General features: G+C 41.7%; 1 protein-coding gene across 5 annotated transcripts in view; it reads left to right on the top strand.

Annotated features, from left to right (window-relative positions):
- LOC135420786 (cytochrome c oxidase assembly factor 1 homolog) overlaps positions 1-26,844 on the top strand; it is a 53,172-nt gene that overhangs the window by 14,852 nt on the left and 11,476 nt on the right. For 2 of the 5 annotated variants that reach the window (XM_064668636.1, XM_064668598.1), the window contains exon 2: positions 13,927-14,129. The exons of 2 other annotated variants lie outside the window; for them this stretch is intronic. Coding sequence is in view for 1 of the 3 variants with exons in the window: in XM_064668608.1 (XP_064524678.1) it covers positions 18,090-18,128 (39 nt within the window). In the remaining 2 variants the exon portion in view is untranslated. Of the gene's footprint in view, positions 1-13,926; positions 14,130-17,955; positions 18,129-26,844 lie in introns of those variants that run through there. One more of the 5 variants, XM_064668608.1, reaches the window with a different exon arrangement.

Genomic DNA, 26,844 nt, shown 5'->3' with positions numbered 1-26,844 from the left:
AACAAAAAATCCGTATGATTGACTGTGCACTAGATTTGTTTTACTTAGCTGCCAAGTGTTGCAAAGTAGCCAGATACTGAAAGTGGGGCTAATCAAGCAGATGTCTGACTTAGAAATTCACCATTATGCCTTTATACTGAATAAGATGGTCGGTAATAGATACTAAGAGGACATTAAGTGCATGTATGATTGCAGAACTGTTTCATTCTGGTCTGAGACTAAGCAGTAGTTAGAGAAGACTGAACTGAGATGTTCTGCTGTCTAACAAACAGTTTTATTTCTAAAGCGAAATCTTATGGCGATGCTCTACAGGGCTCATGATTCATACATCTGGTAGAGTGCTGAAGGGAGCTATGTCTTGATTGGCCACTTATAAAACCAGGATTTTGCTAATAAATGCATTCTTCGGAATTACAGCCCAGCAGATTCTTAAATGTGGAGTTCATGGCTTTGTCTTGAAGAGTAGTCTCCTATGGTTACTGTGTACTGTGTTTTTATGATAGGTGGGACAGCTTCCTCCTGGCCACTTAGTTATGTCACTATTAAATGGAGAAAAGGAATTGCTGTTGACCTAGTCTAAGAGGGATAAAGCAAACAGCAAAGCACTGCCATTTATGAAACAACTTGCTTTAAGCACATTCTCTAGTTAGTCTAAGTCATCAGTCATCAAATATGTTTATTGTCTTCTTCCTCCTCTGTCTTTCCCTGAGCTGTATTATAAAGCAGTGCTTTGACTGGAATTGGGAGTACATTATGGGGGGCTGCTCCTGAGAGTAGGCAGGGACTGAGACTTTCGGTAGGGACTGAGCCAAAGCATGGAGAGACGAGCAGAGCCCATGTTGCAAGAGTTACTTGAGTCAAGTGTTGCTTCTTAAGGAGGGCTCTGAAAGGATATATGCAACCATGGATAAGCCATGCAGTAGTCCAGCAACTTCCTTGATGCCTGTTCCCTATACTACCTCTCATCCCTGGAGTTGCCTCTGTTGCTTCCTTCTGATGCAGGCTTTGGTCCCAGACTGGATATTTCTCTCCGTGTCATCTCCCTATTCTCAGTGCTAGGATTTCCTGTTTTAAATCCAGAATTTTGAGAGGAAAACAATATTCCCTGGTTATGAAATTGAATAAGTCAAACATGCCTTTAAATAGCTGCATGTATTTCTGGCAAGAAAATCTGAGACTGCAGGCACAGATCAGAATGAAGTGCGGCATATAGTGAGCATCCCCAGTTACCAAACTGAATATGGCCACCCAAATGGTCACCTTTTAAAACTAAGTGGTACAGGTGAGCAGCTGTATTTTGTTAAGAATTAAGAGAGACACAGAGGAATTGATTTTCCAGAAATACTAAACTAGGAGGCATTGCTTTGTTGCTCACAGTACACAATTTTTCCTAAAGTCAGCCAAATATGCAGTTTTGGAGATGTACTTCTAGTATGTGCTAAGCTCAGGAATCTGCCTTCACTAATAATTTAACATGTCAGGAATGTTTTCTTCTCTTCACATGTCAATATATGCATGTGTGTTCATCTGTGTATCTGTGTGTATATCCCATTATTAACAGTGAGCACTAAGTTTAGGCATCAGGGATGAAATGGACTGTAAAATTAACATGCCATCTGCCCAAACAGCACACTGGCTTTAAAAAGAATGCTCAGATGTTTATGAAAGCTAGACTGAATGATGATGATGAAGTCTCTGTGTGAGGGAAAGCACTCATTTCTCAACTGGCAAGCTTTTTTGAAAATCAGAAATTTTTGCTATCTGATGCACTGTCTTTCAAATTTGTGATTCCAGTTTTCTGCTTTGTTAAAACAGCACGTAGATTGAGCAAAACAAAGTTAGTGGTTTGACAAAATGTTTTGATATGTTGTTTTAATTCGAGAGAGGGTTTCTCACCCCTCCATGGGAAAGAGCTGGTGGTCAGCATGGGCTGAGGGTGCAGCGACCCCAGTTTTGGTGACAGAAGTTGTGTCACTGGTTTTGTTCTTCCACAAGAACTACGGGATGAAAGCAGCACCAGGGGCAGCAAATTTGTAGAGGAAAAAATACAGATTTGATTACAATATTGGTTATGCTATTGGTCAAGTTCAGCCAATTGCATTTGTGTTGAGCAACATCCAGAGCCTGCTGAAGCCAGTGGGAGTTTTGCCATCAGCTTCCCTGAGGAGTAGGATTTTGCTCATTGTTTAAATTAGCCCTATCTTCATGGGAACATATGGAGCCAATGCAAAGGTTTTGAATTGAAGAAACCAGTAAGCAACTTTATGCATTTACTTTGTTACTCAGGTAAAAGCTGAGACAGCAAAACCCATCTGCTAGACCTTCAACACATCCCTGTAAAACTCATGGTGAAGTCAGAGCATTCTTTTCTATTTTATTTATGGCCCTGGCTGCCTGAATGAGTGCATCTGGAGCTCAGATGTCTGATGCCCTTATTGTAAATTAGTTAACTTGAAAAACTGCACAGACTGTCAGATCTTTGCTGTGGAAATGCCAGGCTCCATAGTTGAGGTGCTTTTGTGTGTGCATATGTTTTTTTACGTGAAAAGGCTCTTGAACTTTATGCATAAACACTGTTCTCCCCTCTTTTTTTTTTTCCCCTCCCTCTTTTGTTACAGACTGTGGACTAACATTGAATATTCAGGGAAAGCTCCCCAGGGAGATTAGGGACATGGACAGATTTTAAACAGAGACTTAATGCATGGACACGAAAGGACAAACATTCTAGTGGGAATACTAATGCAAATTCCCTCTTTGGGGTCAAAATGCATTAAACAGCTGCTTGCATGCTAAAAATGCTTTTAAAATCAATAAAGATTGGAAATTATAAAATTTATAAATAGAGATCATGCACAGTGAGAATAAAAGTACCTCACTGACCCTTTTGTTATAAATCATACAACAGTATGTACCAGTGCTAGAGAGAAGCACATCTATGAATCCCTTTCTGCAGGGCTCAGAATCCCAGATCCCACTGAAACTTACTTCAAGCAGAATTTGTCTGTATTCTTCCTGGAGGGCTATGGGAACTGAGACTTAACAGCAGTAGGAATTAGATGCCTTGACTTGAGTAAACTGCTGTTATCATCAGTTACTCTGATTAACTGTTGTGGAAGATAGCCTGTTGCTATTTTTAATAAATCTACATTAAAAGAATTTGAGTGAAGCCATTGCACAAACAAGCAGTAATAGTACATATATTTGGGCCTGCTATGCAGCAACGAAACTCAAGTGGAGTCCAAGTGTAAAAATGGGCAACCTGGATGGGTCAGCTTCTGAAACTGGGTTGAATAACAGCAACATGGCAATATCAAAGCCGCAGTGTGGCTTTAATTGCCACACGGTGGGTATTTATCATATATCTTTGTGTGTATTTAAGAATAAATGCAATGAAAAAATATTTTATTTCTGAAATAAATATATTGCCTTAGCATTGCTGTACATTTGCCTTATGGATCCTTCAACCTGACTCAACATCACTGCTGAGACCTGGTCACTGAAATGGAAACAAGTGTCATTTACAGTATAGAAGTGCAACAGCACCCGTCTAATACTTAGATCATTTAAGTTCCCATTGTGGACCACATTTTATTACCTGTGCATTTTATATGACCCATTGCCTCTGTCGCCACATGCTGTGGTAATCCCTAAAAAAGCTGCCACTAAATTGAGGCCCTTTGTTTTAGATGCTGCATGCTTGCAGCTGCTGGAAGCATTTGACAGCTTTAACTCTCTATTTTTTAAGTTCCATCTTAGCAAAAGAACAAGTCTGCAGTGTGGAGCCCTGCAGCACACTGCTCTGCAGCCTGCAGCTTTTCATTGCTGCCTGCCTTCTGACTGTCCCCATAGCTCTTTCTTTTGGCTCCTCTTTGCTTTCTACCAGATCAGACATTTCTTTCCAACCTCACAGCCTTTTCTGGTCTGCCACTCCTAATTGTGCTTTTTAAACCATTCCTTGGAGACATCATCTTTGCACTTAAAGTTGTTCCCAAGCTTATTCTGCAAGCCAGTTTTGAGGGTTGTGTTAGGTGTATGTATCCTGCTTGCCACTTGGAAGGCAGCGGTAAGAAATAGGAAGAACTGCAGCTGCTGTTTGTAGGAGATATAATTTTGGATTTTTTCAGAATGAGGTGGCCTCTCTAACCTTAGCCTTGCTCTCAGTAATGTGTGTGGTGTAACCACATGCAACAGCTTGTGTTTTGAATGTTAAAGAGGACAATTTCCTGTGAGAACACAATTGCTGTTGACATATATGGCAAGACTTCATGATGTCTGCACTCATACATGGCCATTGAAGCTAATGGGCCAGAGAGTCAGACCCCTCTCCACAGGCTAGTCCTTGCTGAAATTAATACTCTGTGAGCCCCTGAGATGGTGCCTCTGGTGTTAACCAGGGTGCTTTTGCATGCCCCTGCTTTTCACCCCTAAAATGCACAGATGTCTCAAAGTAGTGCCACTGTTTTGTACCTACTTCTGCCATACTTGTCTGTTTCTCAGAAATGCTTGGAGAAGACAAAATGCTAAAGGGAGAGCATTTTTCCTAGCTTGTGGTATGTACTTTTCCTCAGAAGGTGTGATGCACTGTGAAGCTGCCTCGAGTTCTGCTGCTGCCACGCCACCGGGGCTGCTCCCTGTCGGTCATGTGCTACATAGAGATGGATTAAAAGGGGAAGAAACCAAAAAACGCAGGACTGGAGAGTGAAATGAAGCCACTTTCCTTAGTGTTCTTCCATCCCGAGGGGAAGGTGAATAACGCTTGCGTGTGTCCAGAAGGTGGCACCGGCAGCCCGAGCCTGCCTGCAGCTCTTCCCTTGTCCGGGCCCAGCCAGGCGGGCAGCGCCGCCCCGGCTGGAAACACCCTCGCTAATCCGAGGTCTCAGCCTCCTTAAAGGCTCTCAACCCTTTAAGCCTGTAACCAAGCCTGTGCTCTCGTTGCCTGGCTCCAGGCCTCTGAGCCCACGGGTGACTGGCGTGGGGGGTGACCAATAATCACTGCTGTGATTGGGATCTTGGGACTTGAATAAGCAGCTAAGTCCTCGGAGCAGCAGAAGCTCTAAGCAGCAGGATCTTTGCCACCTCATTACAAGATTAGTTTTGCTGCTGAAGTGGAGAAAAGCCTGTCTGAAGACACCACTCAAGATTGGTTTTTTTAAAGGATGTTTCGCAACAGGTGCTGTGTGGGCACTGCCACTCTGTTAGTGGATGTGCATGTATTGATGCAAGCAGTTGAGTTATTACTGGCAAGCATTTCTCAGGTGTCACAATTCCAAATACTAGAAGAAGAGACACTGGTTCATCTTCTCTGTTTTGGGAAAACCTCTATGAATGTGGAAGGTAGACCTAGAGCAGGATTTTTGCACTGTGATCTGAGACTTTCGGCCAAAGCCTGGGGTGAGGAGACACCTTGGGGCTGGAGGGCCCTTAGCTGAGGACCCCTGGGCAGTGAAACTGTTTTGCTGCAAAGGAGAGCAGATAAAACTTTCAAGCATGCTTAAGGAGTCAGACAAGTTAGGCTTTTCTGCAAGAGCAATTCTGGCTGTTATGTTTGCCTTTCTTGTGATGGAAGATAGCTTTCTTAATTTAGGCAATGGTTTTCCAACCTCAGAAGCCACAGAGATCCATATGAAATTTTGGAGATATCTTGCTCTCTATGTTGGCCAGTCTATCCCCGTTTTCCCTTACTAGCATTACGGCTCTTGGTTACAAAAAGAAAACACAGCATATTTTTCCCCTCTTTTCTTCACCCCATCTCACCTCAGCAGGAGCCAAAACCAGGCTCCTGTGCCTACCACACAGAGCCAACTGCTGTGGTAGGAAGGAGAAGACAGGCACCGGGCCAGCTACCAGCTGTGGCGCCGGTGCCAGTCCTCATCTTCCAGCCACTGCCCTCCGTTCCCTCTGTGGCCGCCGTTCAGTCCTGAACAGTTAACAGGCAGGAGCAGATACTTGAGGGAAAGCAGTGGTCTGCCTACTGATCCTGTTCGTCACTTTTGCGAAAAAAACCCAGCAAAACAACATCCAGAATAACCCCCAAACTCCCAAAGCTCTCTTCTGTGCTTGTTCTTAGGCGCTATTAGTTTTCATCTTGTGGCATGAAATTGAAAAGCTGTCTTGAATAAAATCCTGGTATCTGGGCACAGTGTGTTACCACGTGCCTTCAGTTTAACAGTGTCCTGAAAGGACCCTTTTTTCTTTATAGCTATACACTAAGTAACTAGAAGTAATGGTTTTACAATACAGATAATTAAGTCCATTTAAATTTTAAAAAGGTTTTACCACTAAGGAGGAAATGTGTAGGTTGAAAATAAGGAATAGAGGAGAAGTTGACTTTGTACTGGAACAGCTTGCTTTTTCCCAGGTGCTTATCTACTGTTGGTGGCTCTTGGCATTGTGCATATGCAGGAAGGCAGAACATGCAGCTGGACAAGAGGGCTGCATACAGAGAGAACATTTTTGACCTTTCAGCAGCCTCAGATGTTGCTTCTTATTTCTAGCCATGTCCTTTGTTCCCTTGCTAGACAGAGTTAGGGGCTAAGCCTCTTGGTTGCTTTTTTTTCTTCTTTTTTTTTTAATGTTGTTGGTTAATACGACTTCTAATAGATTCTTTATCACCTGCTCCCTGCAAGGCAAACTAGAGGGCTGCTTCCCTTCTGTAGCAGCTGTGCTGGAGGACTGCTGATGAGGAACAAAATGAGAGCTACCGACCAGTAATTTGAAGGCTGGCTATTAAAAAGAAAAAAGCCAGCTAATTAGAGCTTAGAGGAAGAGGCAACACTTTATGCAAAAACACCAGAAGGTAAGCCCTCCAAATCCCATACACTCCCTGTAAATAGCTATAATTAACCCCACAGTATTCAATTTATTAATTAAAATTTAATTAATATTTTCTGTCCTTGCCAATCACCTTAGAGGCTGTCAGGAAAACATAGTGGCAGCTGAGTTTCCATAGAGCAGTAGTGACATTCAAGAGGGCAGAGGCACAGAAAACTCGTCTCGGTCTCCAGGTCATACCTGTGATAAAACAGAGGTGAAACTAGTCACTGGATTTCTGGGAAAGGAGGGGATACTGGGAGACAGTGCAAGCCCCAGTATTCTCCTGATCACTTCCAGATGTCACCCTACAAATGCAGCACTCACCTGGTTATCTGAAATTTTGAGAGAGAGGAATAGTGGAAAATGTATTTTACTTACTTGACCACACCAACTGAGGACTACTGTACAGCACTGTTTCACTTGGTTTTGATGTTCTGCTTGGTGCTTTGTCGCTTTGTCTGACATATCTCTCCTGAGCTTCATGGACCGCGCCAAAGTAGAACAGCTATTGCTTAAAAATGCTGTGTCTGTACTAGTAGCTTGATGCACTGCTGTTCTTCTCCAGGGATGGGTGTCCTGGTCATTCATACCACCCATGTCAGTATGACAGACACCCGTCAGTGTCTGAGCACCCTTCTGAAACAAATCTGTTGTTATCCCCAGGGGAAATGCGTCATCCACTGTGTAAACTACTCCAGGGTTTACTCCAAACAGATAGGATAGATTTGGAAGACACCAAATGTGTTTCCTTCAGCAAGGACAGTGCTTCATCATTATTCAAAGTTGGGCAATAGCATCATTTGTGCTCACCCATTCTTTTCCTAGAGAACGCAACAATTTTTTTCTGGCATTATAATGTGTTTGACACAGCACTGCTCAGCTGGCCTGCAGCATCTACCTGTTAGTACTCTCCGTATTTTGAACTGAAAAAAGCCACCAAGCCCATGAGCCGAATATAATGACTGTTAGATACAGGGTCATGAGAAGAGATGTGAGCTGAGTGCTGTGCAGCATGGCTGCAGCCAGCCCACTCAGCAGGGAACAAACTCTTAACAGTGTGGTCATGAACCATCCTGCCAAAAGTGGCCTGTGGGCAAGGGTCTGTAGTACAGGCCTGGTGAGAATGGCCATGGGTTAAAGAAAGTCTTTTATTCCCCATTTAACAGAAGACAGAAGGGCACACACTGACTCAGCAAGAGAATGTACTCAAGAGCGTGTTGAAACCAGATCTTCCAGGTCACAGGGGAAAAGCTTTCAGTACAGAACTGTTAAAAGCAAGTGGGAGAGGAGATGGGACACAAGGACTATCATCACCAACTTCTTGTCTTTTCTTCTCTGGATGAACCATGGGAGGTTAGGCAGATTTTTGATATACCTAGTGGTTCAGGCCCTTCTGGTAGGGAAGTGGCATGCCATCTCTCAATCCTGGGGAGGCCAGACACCAAGCTGTTCAGTGCAGTGCTGAGCTCACCCAGAAGCAGAACTGAAGTTTGCCAATGAACATCACCATTAGAAAAGCAGTTTGGAGTCTCTTTGACTTCCAGACTTTGGTGCATAACTACAACTTCAGGACCATCACAAACTGTGCTCTTATGGTCTCTCCTATGGTCACACAGGAAACCAGCCTCAGGTCCATCAGACTGTGAGTCAGATCTCCCATCAGATGTATGCTCCCAGGTATGGCAGTGGGGGCTGGAATGAACAAATTCTCTACCTTTGTGTGAAAAGAAGTGCCTTTGATGCCATGCAAAAGAGCTCATGCAGGGCTGTCCCTAATCTGCCAGCAGCAAGGCCAGAAGGGTGGAGATGAAAATGCCTTTGCTATTGCAGTGGTTCTGTTGGCAGCAGGCTGGGACACTCGATAGGGTAACATTGAGTCACAGCAGCATATGTAATCTTGTGTTGCCACACATGATGAAGCAGGCTCAATCCATTGTTATACTGTTGGTAATTCCAGATACATTTCAGTAAAACTGAGGAAGAAGGAGATAGATGCTGAGAATCACTGCAGCCTTCATCCTAAAATGGAGGTCCAAAAGAGCACAGTAATTGTCCAACAATGACTGCAACTTTTGCCTGACTTTGTAAGCATCATTTAGTCTTTCTTTCTTTATTTTAAATAATTACAGCTGAATTTTTAGAAAAGTATTTCCTGAACCTCTCAAAAATTCATCAGCTTCCCCGTCTTTTACAAAAAGAGTAAGGGGAAAGAACAAACCCCAGGCAACTCACTGCTAACTTTTGGATTTGACATGCACAACAACAAATTCATCCAAAATGAGTTTTGCTTTACTGTTAGTCATTTGTTCTAACCTGCAATTAAAAGGCTCAGCATTTGTTCTCATCGCTTTCTGAAATTACATTTTCCACTTCCTAGGCTCTGGCCTCAGGCAGTGGATTTTTGAAGTAATCATGCCTTGGTAATTAATGTTTAAAGATGAATGTTGCAACTTTTAACACAGTGTGTTGCTGAGTAAACAGCAAAAAGAATACAAAAAATACAAGGCTTTTACTGGAAGCTGCAGGTTTTGGAGACATTATCCTTAGAGCTCCCAGCTGCAGTACATTTGGTTACCCCTTCCTCTATGCTTGCAGATGGGGGAGACAGCCATGCTTAAAAAAAAAGCAGAGGAAAATAAACACCACATTTAATCTGTCATTTCTTTGTGCTACTGACTCATCACCCCAGAAAGCTCGCTGGGAATGATTAACTCACACAGAGAGAGAGGAAACAAATCTTTGACAAATGGTCTGTACCTGTAACATGACCAGTGCTATTTTTGATTTTTGCAAAAGGGTAGGAAGACAAGGGATGAAGCAGGAAGAGAGGAAGGGGTAAAAATGGAAGAGGGGGAGGGTAAATTGTGATTATAAATTCCCCTTCTATTTCATGTAATTTTATTTGTCCTGGGTCTGCCTTTCTCTGTAGAAGCCACATGTTCCAGTCTGTTACTAACCCAGCTGGATTTACCTGTGACAGCAGCCCATTCTACACAGGGCTCCTAAGAAAGCAAAAGTGGGAAAGCACTCCTGTGATCTTGTGAGTGATTTCTGTCAAAAGGGGCAGGGGGGTCACACTGTACCTGGGAGAGGTGCTATTTTTCATACACAGAAGGATTTCATGGTCTGGCAAAGGCCAGTGACAAAATCCTAAACAGATCAACTGGAACAAGAACAGAATACTGCTTTTGGATAGTTTTATTTCTTTTTCTCCCCCCTTCCCCTTCTTTTTTGTCTTCCAAAAGAGAAAAAAATTTCCAATCCAACAAGCAGGTTGGCTAACCTGCAGGTTGAAGCAGGTGCTTTGGGCTTTGTTACTCTTTGATGTTCTTTCTGCTCAGAAGAAACCAAAACCTAAAGAGCTCCTGCAAGAACTCCTTGTGTCTGATTCTGCATTTAAGTGGGAAAATGGAACCTCCCAAATAATCTTGCCTTTCTGGAAGTGAAGAAGACTGTAAAAAAGATTAGTAAAAGACACATTCAGCACTAGTCATACTCATTTGGGTAACAGGCAAGTTTCTGCCTGTGCTCACTTCTAGTATTCATTATGAATGTGTATTAGTGACTTCCTAAGCAGTAATCCTAGCAGAACAGTAAATGAAGCCTTCTGCTTCAATAATTTCCTATTCTTTTAGCATTGTTTATCAGGATGCTGATACATTAACTGGGTACCCAGTGCTTGACCATTTTATTATCCATTGCTTTAGTTATCTGCCCAGATTCCTGATCCTAAAAGGATTAAGCTAATTTTTAGATGATTCTGCTGTTGAAGCACAGTGATTTTGAATTGTTTCATTTGTTTGTTTTTTATGACTTCTTTAGAAGTTATCCAGTAAAGATGAGGGCCTATTTGTACCAAATTTAAGCCTACTCAAAATATTTTGTTTGTGTTTTTTCTGTTGATTTTTACAGATGTCTTAAAAAACAGAGGTCCAGAAAGCACTTCTGCAGGATACAGAATGTTTCAGTTACACTTCATGTTAGATGACACGGATCATTCAGCATTTTGCTAGAATGAAGCATTACCAAGTCCCATGGAAAAGAAAATTCCTTGGGATTAAGAGCAGTGTGTTTTTCAATAAAAGTTTAATCCTAAACAAATCATTCAAATGGAGTGTAATAAAGACTACTACAGCTAATGAAAAGATTTTGTTCAACTCAGTAGGCCCTCAAACAGGCAGAGATAATATGCTTGCCCTTGTTCACTGAGCTCTGTTGCACTGTGTTCACTGAGCTGTGTTTCCTTTCCTAGGCTGGAAATTAGATTTCCTTCTCCATTGTTTGTATAGAAAAACTCAAACTACTCAAGAAGGTCATGTGGGAGCCCCTGTGTTTAGAAGAAGGAGTTGCATTTGAATAAAAGATACTTCCCAGCTTCACGTTCAGCTACTTAGCAGTAGTCAAAATAAGTGTCCTTACCATGCTTTTGAGCTGAAGCCCTACAGCAGACTGTGTCCTGCACACACTGCTGTGCTGCAGTGAGGGACTGTACAAGATCCAGCATAAATAAACAGCAAGCAGCCATCTCACACGCCACCTCACGTGTGTGTGCACGTGTTTGCACTGGTGAGCAGGTGTATTAAGCCACCCAAGTTTATACACGTGAGGTGGGAAATGTTTATCATTTTTTGTCTATGCTCCATTTCCAGCTTATTCAAATCCTGTCCAGACTTAACATCCTTTGTTCTTATCTTGCCTGCTTTGAAGGCTTTGGACCTGAATTGGGCAGGTCCAGTACTGTCAGCTGTCTGTGGACCACACTTCAGTTGGTACATTTTTATCTAGAGGACATTTTGAGAGACATATGACTGCTGACTTCCAAGGCCATTTCCTAAGGACCAGGGCTCAACAAGAAGCAAGCAGACACACAGGAGCAAATTGATCAGTCACAGTCACCCAAGTATCAGGGATGAGCGTAAAATTTAAGGATCTGGCTTTCTACTTGCACCACAGCATAATTTGTTCTCTTTGTTTTGTTTTATCTTTTGCTCTTTCTCCTCCTTACGTCTTCACTTTTAGAATGAAAGTGGCCAAGGTCCTTTATGCTCCAAATTTCTTTTCTCATTCTGAAACTGGCAGTGAATGCTGTATGTTTTCCTGAAGGAAAACCTTTCTTTAGAGGTGCCACATACTACAGTTTCTCTCCAGGAGCATGGGATAGGGAGAAAAAACTCTATTAGTAACCCTTTTGCTGTGTAACCTTTCCTTAAAATGCCAGCAACTGAGCTTCCACAGAGAGAACAACAAATATTGAAAGAGGAATGTGAAGGACATTATGAAAGGAGAAAGCAAGAAAGGGGATCTGCTCAGACAAGTTTCTCAGGAAAGCTGATGTAATAAGTACTGTAGAAAATTGTAGAGGATTGGTTAGAAATGCGAGGACATATGAACATGGCTAAGGCTATGGATGAGCTGCTAAAGTATAAGACGCAGTCTGACTAGGCCCATGAGAAAGTGTGAGATAGCAGGGCCGTGAGAAAGCAGCAGCGTCCTTGGGTATTCTAAATTGGGCTGAAAAACAGGAGCTAGGCATTACCAAAACAGAGACACTTAACGAGCCACCTGTGTAAACAATGAAAGACAGTAAAGATGATATCACCACCTAACTGAGCACCAATAATGAGCCTAATTTCTGTAATATTCATGAACCTATTATAGAGTGTATATTAAGCTGTTGTCAATCTACAATAAACGAAGTTCCTGGATTCTCACATTGAGGTGTCTAGAGCTTTCCGTCGCGACAGAAAATCCTAGCAGTTGACATAACTAACTTTCTTTCTAAATAGCTGTGGATCCCAGCAAGCTGGGAGAAACAAAATGTACATCTGGGAATACAGCTGAGCAGACTGTTTTGTCCAAAAGAATATAGTAGGTGTAAAACTTCTTTTCAAAAGATGTCATTGAAGTTTAATTGAAAAGTGTCCTTTTAATTAAGGCTGAGTGACCAGTGGATGAAACTCTCATTTCTGTTGGGACTGTTCATGATGATACTGTAACATTAACTCCCACACGATGGGAGTACTCAAGAGGCTGCTGTTGGGATGCCATGGTATGCAGTTCTGTAGCAAGCATTCAGTCTGATTCCTAGAGTTTAGCAAACGTTTAATAAGCTTTTTAGCAGCTGTCTTGAAAATTGAGTGACTTTGTATTGGCAGACTTGCACATATTTCAGCTTGGTTTCCTTCTTAAAGGACCGTACTCAGCAGATGTGTTGTACACGTATCCACATCTGTGTATACACAGTTTGGGAATCTCCCTCCCTGTTATAACAGACCTGACAGAGACATGCAGGGTCTTTGAGCAATTGAAGATGTTAGATTTTGTGGCAGCAGGTGGCTGGATACCAAAGGACTTCTGGATATTCTCTGCAGGGGAGAAGCTGCAGGGAACTGTGGTCTCTGTCAGCCTTGGAGACTCCAAAAGACCCAAATCTGGAGGATATCAGGTGTTCTTATTCCACTTTTCACAAAGCTTGAGGGTTGCTTGCAGCCTGAAATGCTTCATCTTTAAAAGAACTAGCTCCTCTACTTTGTTTCTCCTGGTACATGTAGAGCAAAATATTGCATGTGCAGAGACTGATAAACACAAAGTGCCATTAGAAGTGCCATTTACAGGTAGCCTAGTTCATAAAAATTGGATAAACTGGCAACCAAAAAGTCCCAGCACATGGACTATTGCAAATTGATTCAACATTACGAACAGAGGAAGAACTGTACAGAAGGAATGTCTATTATGAAAATTATATTTAGTTACAAGGCTGACATACGTGGTCTGTTACCTCCTTTTTACAAATACCGTTAGCATGGCAGGAATGATTTCATGCTAAAGAGTGTGTGGTTATTTTCATAAGGTTTTTGTGAGTAAGACTGGAGAAAGCTGCAGGAGATCCCTAATGTTTTTGATAGCACTGTTGTCATGTCAAAATATCATGTGCAAACTTCTCACTTTACTGTAAATTGGTTACATGGAAAATTCAGGCAGTAGGACCAACAGTGCTAGATGTTGTCTTGGAGTGGAATATTGAGTGACCATGTTGAATTGTTGGGAATGTTTGAATATTCTTCCTCTGTCTCTGATACATACCCACTCCTCTGCATTTTCTCTTTTGTCTAGGTGGAGTCTGGATAAGACCTGTCAAGGGAGCTTCTTAGCTGGTTTGGGACTACCTAGTGATAGTGATCTTCAACTGCAGTTTTGGAGGAGTGGCACCAAAAAGCCAGTTGTTATGCTGAGTGCTTTACAGGACAAGTAACATTCCCTGCTTCCTCAGCTGCCTGAAAATCAAGCCATAGATATTGAGCTTCAGTTTGAATAGGGTAAGTCAGAAACCTGCATACATTGCATGACTGAGTTTAAAATATAGTTATCAGCCTATCATACAACTGTCTGAAACAAAGCCAGGGGAAAAATCACTAGAGCACAATGTTTTGTAGAGGACACTGGCAATCTCTCCCTGTTGTACTAAAACTACAGTACATGAGGTCTCATTAGTACACCCTGGTGCTGTACTGATGTTGGGTTGCATTTCAAGAACTTCCTAAGTTACAGGAGTGCGGAGGCTGGAAAACTGCAGTGGGTCCACTGGAAAAGCCCTGCCCACTGCCAAAAAGAGTCTTGCTTCTTGGCCATGACAAAAGCTCAAGATTTCTTAGTGCAACTTCTGTTTACTTCCTAAACTGCAAAGTGCAGAAGATATCTAAACTGACTAGTTATTTAAGAGAATAAAGTAGCAGTCTACCTTTTTGTTTTACTTGGTTAAAACCGAAGATCAGAAAGACGTCAAAGTAACAACTCTCTATCCCTAAAGATACAGTCTTCAGAAAGGTTACTATATACCTAATGAGACAGTAACCTTTCAAAAAATCACTCTATCTGAGATACAGTATTCCTAAAGCATCCCTTAAAGTTACTGTATCCCCAAAGTAACCTTTCAAACCCCTCAATTTGGGGTTTCCTTGTGATTTGCTAGGCTTTGTTTAAGAGAGTTTCCCTCATCTAAGTCCTTGGTGGCTCCAGTGATGGTGGAGGAGGAGCTGTGTAGCAGGTTGCTCTCTTTTTGCATGGAGATGAAAATCAGGCTCCTGGGCCTTTAGGCTGGCATTTGATAAAACTTTGTTCCTTTGCCATTCCCACTAAATCCTCTCTGGTGTCACACTCACATAGGAAGCCCTTTTCCATTCCCACACAACCCCCATACATACTGTTGTTTCCTTAAAAAACTCCATTTGTGGCTTGAAAAGCTCATATCAGAATCAAAGCTATTGAAATCTCTCATGATTTCTTATGTTTGTTCTTTTGACATCTAGGCATAGCTGCTAAAAGTCTGAGAATGTTTGCTGTTTCTGTTTGAATTTCTTCCCCTCTCCACCCCTAAACCAGGTGGCATTTTTAACTTCAAATCGTGCAGCAGGGAGCATATTAAACACTAGATCTGAGAGAAATGGGACATGATGGGACTGTAGCTTTAGGTGCTGCAAACGGTCCAAATCTCCATATTAAAAATAAACAACTTTTTTGGTTTAAAGTGTGATCAGTCCCTCAAAAAGCTACAGGAAATCCATTTTCTGGATGATGTAACGTATGCCTGCCTAGTTTGCTTCCTATTAGGTTATTAACATTTGCTGCATCTGTAACTGCTGGTTATCGAAGGAAGGACTTAACTCTCTGCCAGAACCTTGTGACTAATTAAAACCTTGCCTTTAACGTTTAACGAGAAAGTTCTTGCTTTCACCAGGAAACTGGTTTAGACTCCTAATCCCCTAAAGCACAAATGGCACATAGTGCATCATACTTAGCAAGCAGATTTGAGAAAAAAACACAGAGGAGTGCAACTTGTTGCATAAGTTAAAAATGATTAGTTGATTTCTTTTTACTTTCTCCACCAGCACTGGATATTATGCATGCTAACTAGTATTCCCCTCTCAGCAAGGTATCCAGACCTTGTAGGGCCAGTTCTTTTTACCAATAAAAATTTTACCAATTTGCATCATAAAATATCCCAGACAAAACATGCCCAGGGGAAAATCCCATGCCTATAGGTACTTTCAAGCCTTTTCAACCATTTGCTTGACTAGCTGCTTGCCTTGGGTGGAGGAGAATGGCCTGTTAGAAAGTGATGGCCAACATAAATAGAGAACAAATAAGACAATTAAGGGTGTGTCTAATGGATCTGAATATCCAGGACACGAAAGGATCTGCCTATCTGTGCCAGACTTGGGCAGAAGAACAGAGCTGGTAAGTTTTAGCTCTGTCAGACAACTCTACCATCTTGGAAATGGGACTGGATTTACACTGAAGAAGCATCACATGAGGAGAGTAATGTTTGGGATACTGTGGGTCCTCATTACGAATTTTATAAAGATTAAAAAAAAATACCACAAGGTGTTTCACAATGCATTTACAGAGAAAATTGTAAGGGCAGTGAATAGTGCATTTTATTCCAAATGGTTCATTTAACAGATGTTAAATATGCATCTGAACACTGTTAGTTTGACTATTGAAGTCAGCAAAGTCATTACCTGGTATTAAACTCAGAAGAGTCTTGCTTTTTAGCTCTACACCAAATCCCATTCAATTCAGTATGAATACAACAGTACATTTAAGTGGAATGCAAGGACAGAGACAATAGGAAAATCTGGAGCTGAATTTCCATTTGAGTACTCTTGAACTTTGTGGCATAAATCTTTTCCTGCAGTGTGATCTAGTTTATTTTCCCCAGAAAGAAGTATATTTTCTTTTTTGCAAACAGAGGCCACATAAAACACATGGTTGTCTTCCTAGCAATGTCTCAAAGACCACAGCTTATACACTATAAAAAACCAAACAACTTCTGTTTTGAAGCTAAATGAAGGTTTTTAGTCTATCAGCATTTTTATTCCATACCAGTTTTCTGCATAATGGAAAATATACACCCTTAGAAGGGTAACAGCTATGATAAGTTGTTAAAAACAAATTATCTCGGAAAGTAATTTTTTCCATTATGAAAGTGGCTTGTCATATATTAGTGAAATGAATTAGTCACTTAGCACACCTTTCACAACCTCAAAATAATTAGATTATGGCCTATATGTTCCCCTGTGTAACAGGAGCAGCTCTCCTCTTTGTACGTACAGCACTATCACTCCACAGTTTCTGATTATGTTTTATTCATATGGAACCATAAATCACTCATAAATCAGTCCAAAGCCTAAAACTAACTAAACCAGTTCATATTTCTCGCATGAGCTATTCTATTTGCACGCCTTTCCAAATTAAACATTTCTTGTTGGGATATAGAAGGATTCCAGGTACGTGGTATTCTATAGAAAAAAGGTGACATGCATGACATATAGAAGATGTATGGATGGGGAAGGGAGGAAAGTAGGAAAGCAACAGGGAAAGAAAGGGACATTTGCTTTTGATCCTTTCAGTAGAAGAAAGTCAACTGAGCAATAGCTACCCAATTCATCCTTTGATTTATCCCTGTTTTCTGGAACTATCCAGAGTAGAAAAGGCTCAAATGGCATCTCATCAATGTACGTGAAGGGAGAATGTAAAGAAGAGGGACCCAGGCTCTTTCCATCAGTGCCCAGTGATGGAACCAGAGACCATGGGCACAAACTGAAACACAGGAAATGCAGTCCAAATATCAGGAAAGGTTTTTTCACTGTGAGGTTGACTAATTGCTGGCACAGGTTGCCCAGGGAGGTTGTGGAGTCTCCATCCTTGGAGATACTCAAAAGCCGGACAACCACCTGTAGGCAACCAAATTTGAGCAAGGATATTGGAAAAAGTGACCTCCAGAGAGGTCACAGCCTCAGCCTTTGTATGATACTGTGATGCTACTTTAGTCTCTTGTCAGTGAGAAAGTGATACAACTCATTTACTTGGTGGCTCCCTTCAATCAGGAACTGCAAATTTTAGAAATGCAAAGGGTGCTCCAGCAGCCAGGAGCTCTGGAAGGGACCCCAACAAGCACTTAAAGTTTGCAGTGGGAAGGAGTGAAATGCTTGTGGGGTCAGGATAGGCAACTTTGCATCTGGCAGATTAATAGAAACAAAGGAGGAGCTCAAGAATCACGTGTTACTTCCACTTCAATCACTCAGAGAATCATTCCTCTCCTTTTTGTTTCAGAGAGGGAGAACTGTGACATAACTAATAAATATACTTCAAGTATCAACTGATTACTACATCTTTGTGCCAGCGGCATTGGGAGCACGGGAGGCATGCTGAGAATTACTCTGAAAGGACTTGTCATGTGAAAAAGCAAAGCAGAGAAATTTGGATGCCTGAATTTTATGACATTTGATTCTAGTGAAGACTACACTGAGGCCTTGGTAGTTTCTGGGGTTATCATCATATTTTCCATACTGATTTACTGTATCATTCTCCTGCACAGGATGAAAATAAGTACGTCCAGGGGCTTTACAGTGCCAGTTGCTGGTGCCTGCAACACTTAGCTCTGGCCATAGACAGGAGTCCCAGACTTCGGGGCTGCACTGTGATCACGCTGGGGGAAATATAGAAAAAGGTGTCACATACCTCTGTCTCCTGTGACTTGCTTGTCTTCTTGAATGCCAGCTCTCCTACATGCTAAAAAAAATAGCTGATCTGGACTTAAAGTGGTGCAGGGCAGCAGAAAATGTTAGAAGGCAAATTCAATGCCAAGTTCAACACTGCCTTTTCTCGGAATGTCACCTCCCTGGAACAGCTTCCCATAAGCATGGCAAGATATGGTGGCAATTTCTTTTTCTTAAGTGAATTTTGCAAAAGGATGGGACAGAGGAGGCTGAAACTTTCAAAAACAAGAACTCTGTAATGATGAGTTTAAGCAAAAATGTAACACTTTCAAATTGTACCTGGCACATTAGGGCAAGATACAAAAGTGCAAATGCAGCTTTCATGTAGAAGTAGCAAGTTTCTGTCTGTCATACTGAAAATACAAAATCTTGCCAAGTTACAAAGAAGGCATTTTTTCATACTCTGCAGTAGACAACCCTGTTATTAAATAATAATGCCTTCATCTCTTGGTGGTGCTGTTGGAAGTGGAGAAGGAGCTCTTTTCACATCTTTTCTAGTCTGTCTCCTCTTCTAGTAAATACAAGTGCCTGCTGAAAAGCTCTGTGCTAAAGTGCCTGTGTTTCTCTTACAGGGACCTCAGAGAAACACTGCTGGGGTTAACATATTGTTTTGCCCAGGCATATACAAGTGTATTGCAGAAGGCACTATGCAAATAGTGTTCACAGAGTTTATAATTTCCTGTTGGAACAGCAAAGAAAAGAAGGTCATTGATTTAAACCAGAGAATACAAATGATTTCCTGCCCACAAAGCTGCCAAATGCTTGGAGTTATTGATTTTTTTCCCTTCCCTGCTGCTAACCAAACACTTCTGGTCCTGTCATGGGCATCATCAGCTTATTGACTAAGTAAACATAACTCATTAAGCTGAACATTTTTAAAATAATAGAAAATTATAGTGACTACAGTTAAAAAAAATAAAATAAAAGGAGAGGAGAGGAAAAACAGTTCCTGAAGTTAATTAACTTTTATGTAGATTCAAGTTTCTTGAATTTAGGTTGGCATACAAAAGAGAGAGAAAGGAGAGAAAGAAGACTCGGGAAAAAAAACCAGAACTCCTTTCCTAAAGAAGCCAAAAAGAGGAGGGTGCAACAAAGTGGGTACTTCAGATTTTTATGACCACAAGTAAAATAAAAATTACTGCAAAATTGAGATTGAAAGGGTAAAACTGTGTGGCAGCAGCATGGTGAAGGCATGTTTTTATTTATTTATTTACTTATTAGCAGCAGGAGGTCTGTGCTGTTGTCTGAATATTTTTTTTGAAGCCAGGGCTGAGCACAGCTGATGCCTGGCCTTGGAACGTGTCAGCTCGAAGATAACATGTACGGTATTAATAAATGTAGAACAATACTTGCTGTCAAGTTGGTTACAAGGCAGTAGTTCACTGAAGGGGGCCTGACAATGTCAAAAAGCATTAGACCAGAGCCAGTAAATGCTTTATACGCTACAGCTGAACCTAAAAGATGAATTGATGTCCTGGATCTGACTTTAAGGCATCTGTCTGCTCTGAAGAGCATGTGTTTGTCTGAAGAAGCAGGGAAACAAGTTGCTTTTTCCTCCTCCTCCTCCAGCCATCTGCTTACACGCAGAAGGCAAGGAGCAAAACACAAGAGAACAAATCCTAGTGTGTTGTAAATGGACCGGGATGCCTTACAGACAAAACGGTCTTTAAAAGTAGCAGCACAGACTCAGGAAAGGTGTTTAGAGGCAACTCTGAACAGCAGGGAGGCAGCTACCAGGCTGAGACACTGCAGAGAGGGCTGGCTTTCCCGTGGGACTTGCTGTTGCAGGTGCTGCTGCTGGCTTCCCTGGCCATGAGTCTTGCGGTCCTTCGGTGTGAGAGTTAGCAGTGAGAGAAGAGCCAGTGGGAAGAGACACCAGGAGGGAAGTAAACAAGCAGATTACAAAGTGATGAAAAATAAGGGTATCGGTGTTCTACAGTGACTTAGAAAAGGTGTGACTGTTTCCTCCACCCCCTCACCTTCATGCCTGTTGACTGAAGAATACTATTAAGTTAGGTAGTCACAGATTATTAATGACCTGTTAACAGCTTCTTTAATTTTCTAATAAGTGCCAACTGCAGCTGCTATAATTATTCTGCTGGTCCTACAACACGCCCTGTGCCAGACTGCAAAATATTTTTTTTGTCTGGAACATATTGTTGTGCCTCTTAACATGTGTGTACTGCACATGGGCAATTTCATACCTAAGTAAAATTACATCTTAGACTGTCAGAGCCCTTTGCAGCCATTAAATGTTGGTATCTTCCAGCAAAGTAGGAACTAGGAAGTGTTTAGTCACCTATTTTTACATGTGTGAATTGAGACACCCAAAGTTTATGGTTTTAGCCACAATGATACAGTGAATCAGTCCCTAAGCTGCTTGTGAAACCTGGGAGCACCGTCTTCTGCTTTGCTTGTGCTGGCATCATATGAACTGCAAAATTCAGGGGTAAATTGAAAGTAAGGCCAAGTGGGGGCTTTTTCTATCTAAGCAGAGGTTCCTGGGAGTAACACTGTATAAAAGTGATTGTATCTCTTCATCGCTCTTCCTAATTCCCACAAAGAGAAAGCTGAGTAGTGTGTGATGGGAAAACAAAACATAAACAAACAGAAAAATGTGTGTGTTGTGGTCAAAGGCAAAGTATTTCCTCTTCAGCCTTCAATTTAAGAAGTCTGTGGGCACAGATCCCTACCAGCATCATTAGCAGCAGTCATTCCCCGCTAACTGGTCCTGTTTCCTTTTCTAATGGATCACAGCACACCTATGTGTCTCATGTGTGCCACATTTGTCAAATTTCATTGTACTGAGCCCTTGGTAATCTAGCATTTGATCATCAAACCCCACAAACGAGTATTTGAAGATTACAGTAGCAATAAGGAATGTTGTTAACACCCCTGTTTGAAAGCTACTAGTGAGGATGTATCTTGAAAATGCCGTAAAGCAGATGCTGAATTTTCAAAGATCCCAACAGTTTTAGAAAACAACGATCCTGTGAAGGTATTGCCTGTTGAGCATACACAAAACACACAACGTTTTGAAAAATCTCACCCATCAAGAGTATGCAAAGGTGTGGTTTGTGCTTTTGCCCAGCTCTTGCACTGTCACACCTCCTTGTTGGACAAAGCCCTATGCTGTAGCTCCATAGGCAAAGCTTGTCCCCATATCCCTAAAGGTAGGTTTGCTGTAGGAAACAGCCCTGGAATTGTGCTGAATCTGTCTAGGCTGGCATGTTTTAGCCTAAAAGAAGGCATGGTTCATGGGCAGGGACACAGCCCAAGTCTCTTGGAACCAAGTGTCTGACCTGTCACAGACTTCCTGTGAAGTTGTTCCATGTTTTTCTGCAACAGCTTTTCACAACGAAAAAAAAGATCCTGCATTCCCTAACAGAAACTGTTGAAGGACCAAAGATTTAGTGAGTAACATTTAAAGTATTAAACAGAGAGATATTTTTTCCTCAGATCTTTTCCCACACATATTCTGAGGAGGAAAATATGGATTGCGGTCAGCTGTTCTCTGAAATTCCTCTTGACTCATTTTTGGAAGGGAATCTGATTCACATTCAACTGTCTTGTGAGTGTCCAGCATATCCTTTCCTTTTTCCAAGGGTGGATGGATAAATCAGTAGCTACTGCCCAGATCAAATTAAAGATCTGACTCGAGATGCTGCATGTGCAGTGGTGACAGGTTCCATCACTTCCTTTGCCCTTTTGCACCCTCCATCTTGTGCAGCTCTGTGCTCAAGTTAACAAGCTGGATCTGTCTGAACAGAAACCTTCAAGTACTATGAGAACTTCTTTTCTTTCATTTATTTTTGATGGTTCCCATAATAACTTTTTTTCCCCCTTTTTGTCTTTCTGAGAATAGAATGTTTCTAGGTCAGAATCCCTGTTGGTCTTGTGCTGTTTTTGGTCCTCAATGCTTATTAAAAAGTCACGAGTCTTTGAGGTTAGTTTTTCCCCAGATCCTAATTTGTGTTAACAGATTTAGCTGATACTGAACCAGTTCTGCTCATATGGGCAAGGACCAACTTCTGTAAATGATCCAGATGTCCAAGATGTTTGAAAGTAATTAGTTTTCCTCAAAGCCTTAGGCTTTAAGTGTTGATCTGATATATTTAAAAGGGACTTGACTTTCAGAGCAAGGGTAGGATCCTTCTTTTTTGAAGGAGGAGCCCTTCAGGAAGGGTGTAAAGATGGGCACTTGAAATAAACTTACCACATCTGAGGATCTGAGGGGAATTAAGATAGCATTTTTTTTTAGTTTTGGTTTTCAATAGGAAGTTATGAATAAGAGCAGTGTGTTTGTGAAATGCCAAAAGTATGTACTGCTATAATATTATATAATAAAATGCATTAGATCAGCAAGGGTTTTGGCCATAGGGCTGCAAACCTCTCCAACTCCACTGATATTTTAAAAGTTTTGTAAATCAGGCTCTATGCTGATCACAGCAGAGCAAATCACATCTTTTATCCCCTCATTTCTGGAAGCAGACACATTTTAAGGGAGCAAGCATCTTATGATTTACACTATGTTCCTGCTTTGAGCGTTTTTTCCCTATGACTGCCTCCCCTGGCGTTCGGTTCCGTTAGGTCACCATCTACTGCATGCCTATTTAATGCATGCATGTGGCTCATATTATTGAAGTTAGCAAGGCTACAGACAAGCACAAGCCTTATCAGGATTGGAGATTGTGAACTTCCAGGTTGGTATTAACTTTTAACATAGCCACATACAGTTCCTAACCCAGTGACAGCTGCAGTACTTCTATGAGCTTTTGTGACCATTTGCTTTTCTCTTTGCAAGGTAAAATGTGACCTGTTAGCCAAGAAGGTTCTCACAGACTCCTTGTGTTTCTTGATTTTTTCCCACATCTCAGGATTTAGTAAGTTGACCTAAAGCAAGATTGGTCACTGGGTTTTGCTTTGAGATTCTGTCGGTGTCTTTGGCATAGTGAATATATTGGACAGAGATAAATGCCCACAAACTGCCAAGAAAGCTAAGTAGTTACTACTTCATAGAAAGCATTGCAAACTCGTTGATCTTTCCATGAGAAATCGTTTTGTACTCTTCATTACTCCCTTACCTTGAAGGTTCAGTGAACCTATTCTAGGAAACTATATACAGAAAACACGCCACACTACAAAAACGTCCCTGGCTTTACAGTCCCTTTCTTCTAAGCACAGAGGGCTATTCCATCTCATCCTGGCAGCACGAGACAGTCAAAGGACTATATCTGCTATTTCTTATGTGATTCTTTTATTTTAACATGCCCATTTGGAAGCTGGGCTGTGCCGCTTGCTGTGGGGAGAGCAGGTACAGCACAGAGCATTTCTTTTGAACCTTGGATTGCAGCACCCATGACCTCACTCCCAGCGGCAAGGAAGCCAAGAAGCTGTCCCAGAGCTTTTCCAGGTAAACCCCTCACTGTTAAAACCATAAACACCAGTGATCTTTTCTTCATGCACCTTGGGTGCAACTTTTTCATTTACCCTACTTATGAATTCTTACTCTTAAATCCTTTGCAGTTCACCTCTAAAACACAAAAGGTGAACATTCACACCTTCTTCCCCCCTCCATGGTGTCCAATTACAGAAACATACAATTAGGGATGCTAATGACAGATTATGAGGCATTAACCTATAATGTCATCCTCCAATAACAGCAAAAATGGGTCACACTGTAGCTATAATTATCCTGGTTCTCTAGTAACACGCCCTAGTCATGCCTTGTTTCTGCGATATCCCTTGTATTTCAGTACAAAGTACAGACAGCTCTAGATGTCTTGGAGGGTGATCTGGAGCAGATTGTTGATCTGGCTTGCACATGGACGCAGCCTTCAAAAAGACTGAACAATCTAGTCTGTAGCATCTTTCCAACTTAGAGAAAACCAATAAAGAATTTTGGCACCTGCCTTTGTAACCTGCGGTTAGGAAGACAGACTCCGTTTTCACAGAGAGAAACTGAGGGACAGCAGGAGAAGGCTCCTTGGACAATGGGAATGGTGGCTCCACTGCTTCTGCCTGCTCGGCACTGGGGTGGTGTTGCAATAGTCTGCAGGGTAAGAGGGCACATAGAGGGGTGAAAGTGGGTGGATAGGAAGAAAAGAAATGCAGTACAGGTGAGCCCACCGGATGAGACCATGTAGCTTAAGAGCACAAAGGGAAGTAGTCTGTGATAGTGGAATAGAAATGCTATTTTCAAATAGAACAGAAACATGAAAATAAGAGTGCCCAAGAGAGGAAAAAAGGGAAATAAAACTAAGATATCTGAAGGCACCATACAGGCTTTGTACTGGCTGAGAAGGCCACCTGCACTGTAGCATGTGCCCCAGGACAAGTGATACAGCTACAAGAGTAAGGTGGCTGTTTGGAGTCCTTAATCACTTTATTGACTGCTTTCACTTTCCTTGTTAATTAGCCAGCAGCAAAGGCAGAAAATAAATTTTGGACTACTGGCAAGCCAAGAAACAGTGTTTCTCATATGTAGAGTTCTCCTTTCAATGCGTTTACACTAGGTAAGTTAAACATTTCTAGGAACTGATCCACGAGGAGACCCTGGGAGGGACCATTTCAAAGCTGGCTGAAAAGGTTTTTTACCTCCCTAAATGCCAAAATATGCATTTTCAGTGCATCTGTAGAAGAATCACATAGCAGAGAAAAAAAAAAAAAAAGGAAAGTATTGCTCTGACTTTTGATTTGACTGTGAATTAAGCAAACTTCTTTCCTACAAGTTTCTAAGGTTTTGGTGAAAGCGGTTCATACACAAGACTTTGGTCTTTGGTGTTTCTGAACATGCTGGCAAGGGGCAAAATTTGTGCTGTTACTTCTCAGAAATAGGTAAATAGTATGTTGAGACTATTTCTGTGAAAAAAGGGGACTATAATATGCTGAAATCCTATCAAAACACTTCTGCTGTACTGTCCTGTTTTTGGTGACAATACTGGTGAAGGTATTTTGTAGGCAGTGTCAAGAAGCTGTCTCTAAAATGTTGTCCTGGCATGTTACTAGTATAGAAATTGGCATACACCCAAATGCCTTATGGATCTTACAAGATCAATGGATAGGCAGGAAAGCAAGAATGTGAAATACAAGTGTGTGCTCTTGTGTAGTTTGCCTGACATTCCCTTCATCTTCTGTGACTTCCTCAGTGGCTTGCAGAAAAGCTGGACCTAGGGCCAATTCAAATCCCACCAGCCCAAGGGGATGTTTCATTGCAGAAGGGTCAGGCAACAGTTCCAGCTTTGAAGTTAGATGCTCAGGTCTATTGATAAATTTTAATTTCATTGTAGTCTTTTCCACATGTATTTAGTGTGTCATGTCAATACCTCAGGACTACAGTGGTTCAAGGTGGTTTAAAGGCTCTCAGATGCTTGCCTTGGTGGCCTCTCATTATATTGTATTGGCGAGGTGGGTAGGCACTAGCCCAGATTGAGTTAGCCAGCAATCACACTGAGTTTGCATGGATCAAGCTACTTCTCTCTTATTTCAGAGCAATATTATTGTTTACTGTTGGATCTGTGATATGACCCAGAATCTGGAGATGCTAGGGGAGCTTGGTGATATCGGGAGTAGGAGAAGGAGGAGAAAATGCCTTCCCTAAAGAACCTGCAGTCCCAGCTCCCTTGCTCAGTTCTGAGGAGAATAAAATTAATGTTTGAGGCTTGGTGAAAATGCCCTTGCTTCACTATTACCCGCCTTTGATGGAGGTGCCTGAGACCAACCTCTGCCACACAAATTTCAGAGATGAGACAGAAAATTCAAATTTGTGAAAAATAAGGGAGACTCTTAAGGCCAGCCTATTTTTAGAAGATCCTCTGTGGAGAAAACAAAGTCTAATTAGAAACAGATTTTATTGTTGCAGTAACCCACCATTTCACATGTGACCCTGGGAGTCTTCTACCTCTCTGGGTTTGTTAAGTCTCATTAACTGCCTGAGTCCCACTCAGCTTCAAAGTCAATCCTGAATACTACCTTCTCCTCCATATCTTGCTATTTTCAAGACACAAAGCAAACATTACCGTTACTCTTTACTAGTTATTTTTTTAAAACACTACTTATAGTGATTTAGCGTCTCCTCTCTTGATTTTTGTATGTGCTAATCTCCGCTTAATCTTTCTTACCACTGCATATGAGGTGGAGGAAAAGATGTCTGCAGAACAGCGTAGTTTGGAAACTGTGCTTTTTTAATTACCGGCTGTGAAGAAATCTGTTTTTCCACCAATTGACTTGCATACTATTTTAGTGGTATAACAGTTTCTGAGGGGAGATCTCCACCACAGATAGCAACATGAACTTCCCTCCTTAGGAGGCAATTGCCCCTATATCTGTAAGATTCTTCCAAATGCATTGTCTTACAGTTACTGCCTTTGTGGCAAATGAAGTGGAGGGGCTTTGATCCTTCCCTTTGAGAGCCTCTACACTTTGCAGGCTGTAAGCAATTTTCAGAAATGCTCAGGACAGGAAGCATGCCTCT

This window comes from Pseudopipra pipra, chromosome 1 (assembly GCF_036250125.1).
Source record: "Pseudopipra pipra isolate bDixPip1 chromosome 1, bDixPip1.hap1, whole genome shotgun sequence".
NCBI lineage: Eukaryota > Metazoa > Chordata > Aves > Passeriformes > Pipridae > Pseudopipra > Pseudopipra pipra.
This window is presented reverse-complemented; position numbering and strand designations above follow the sequence as displayed.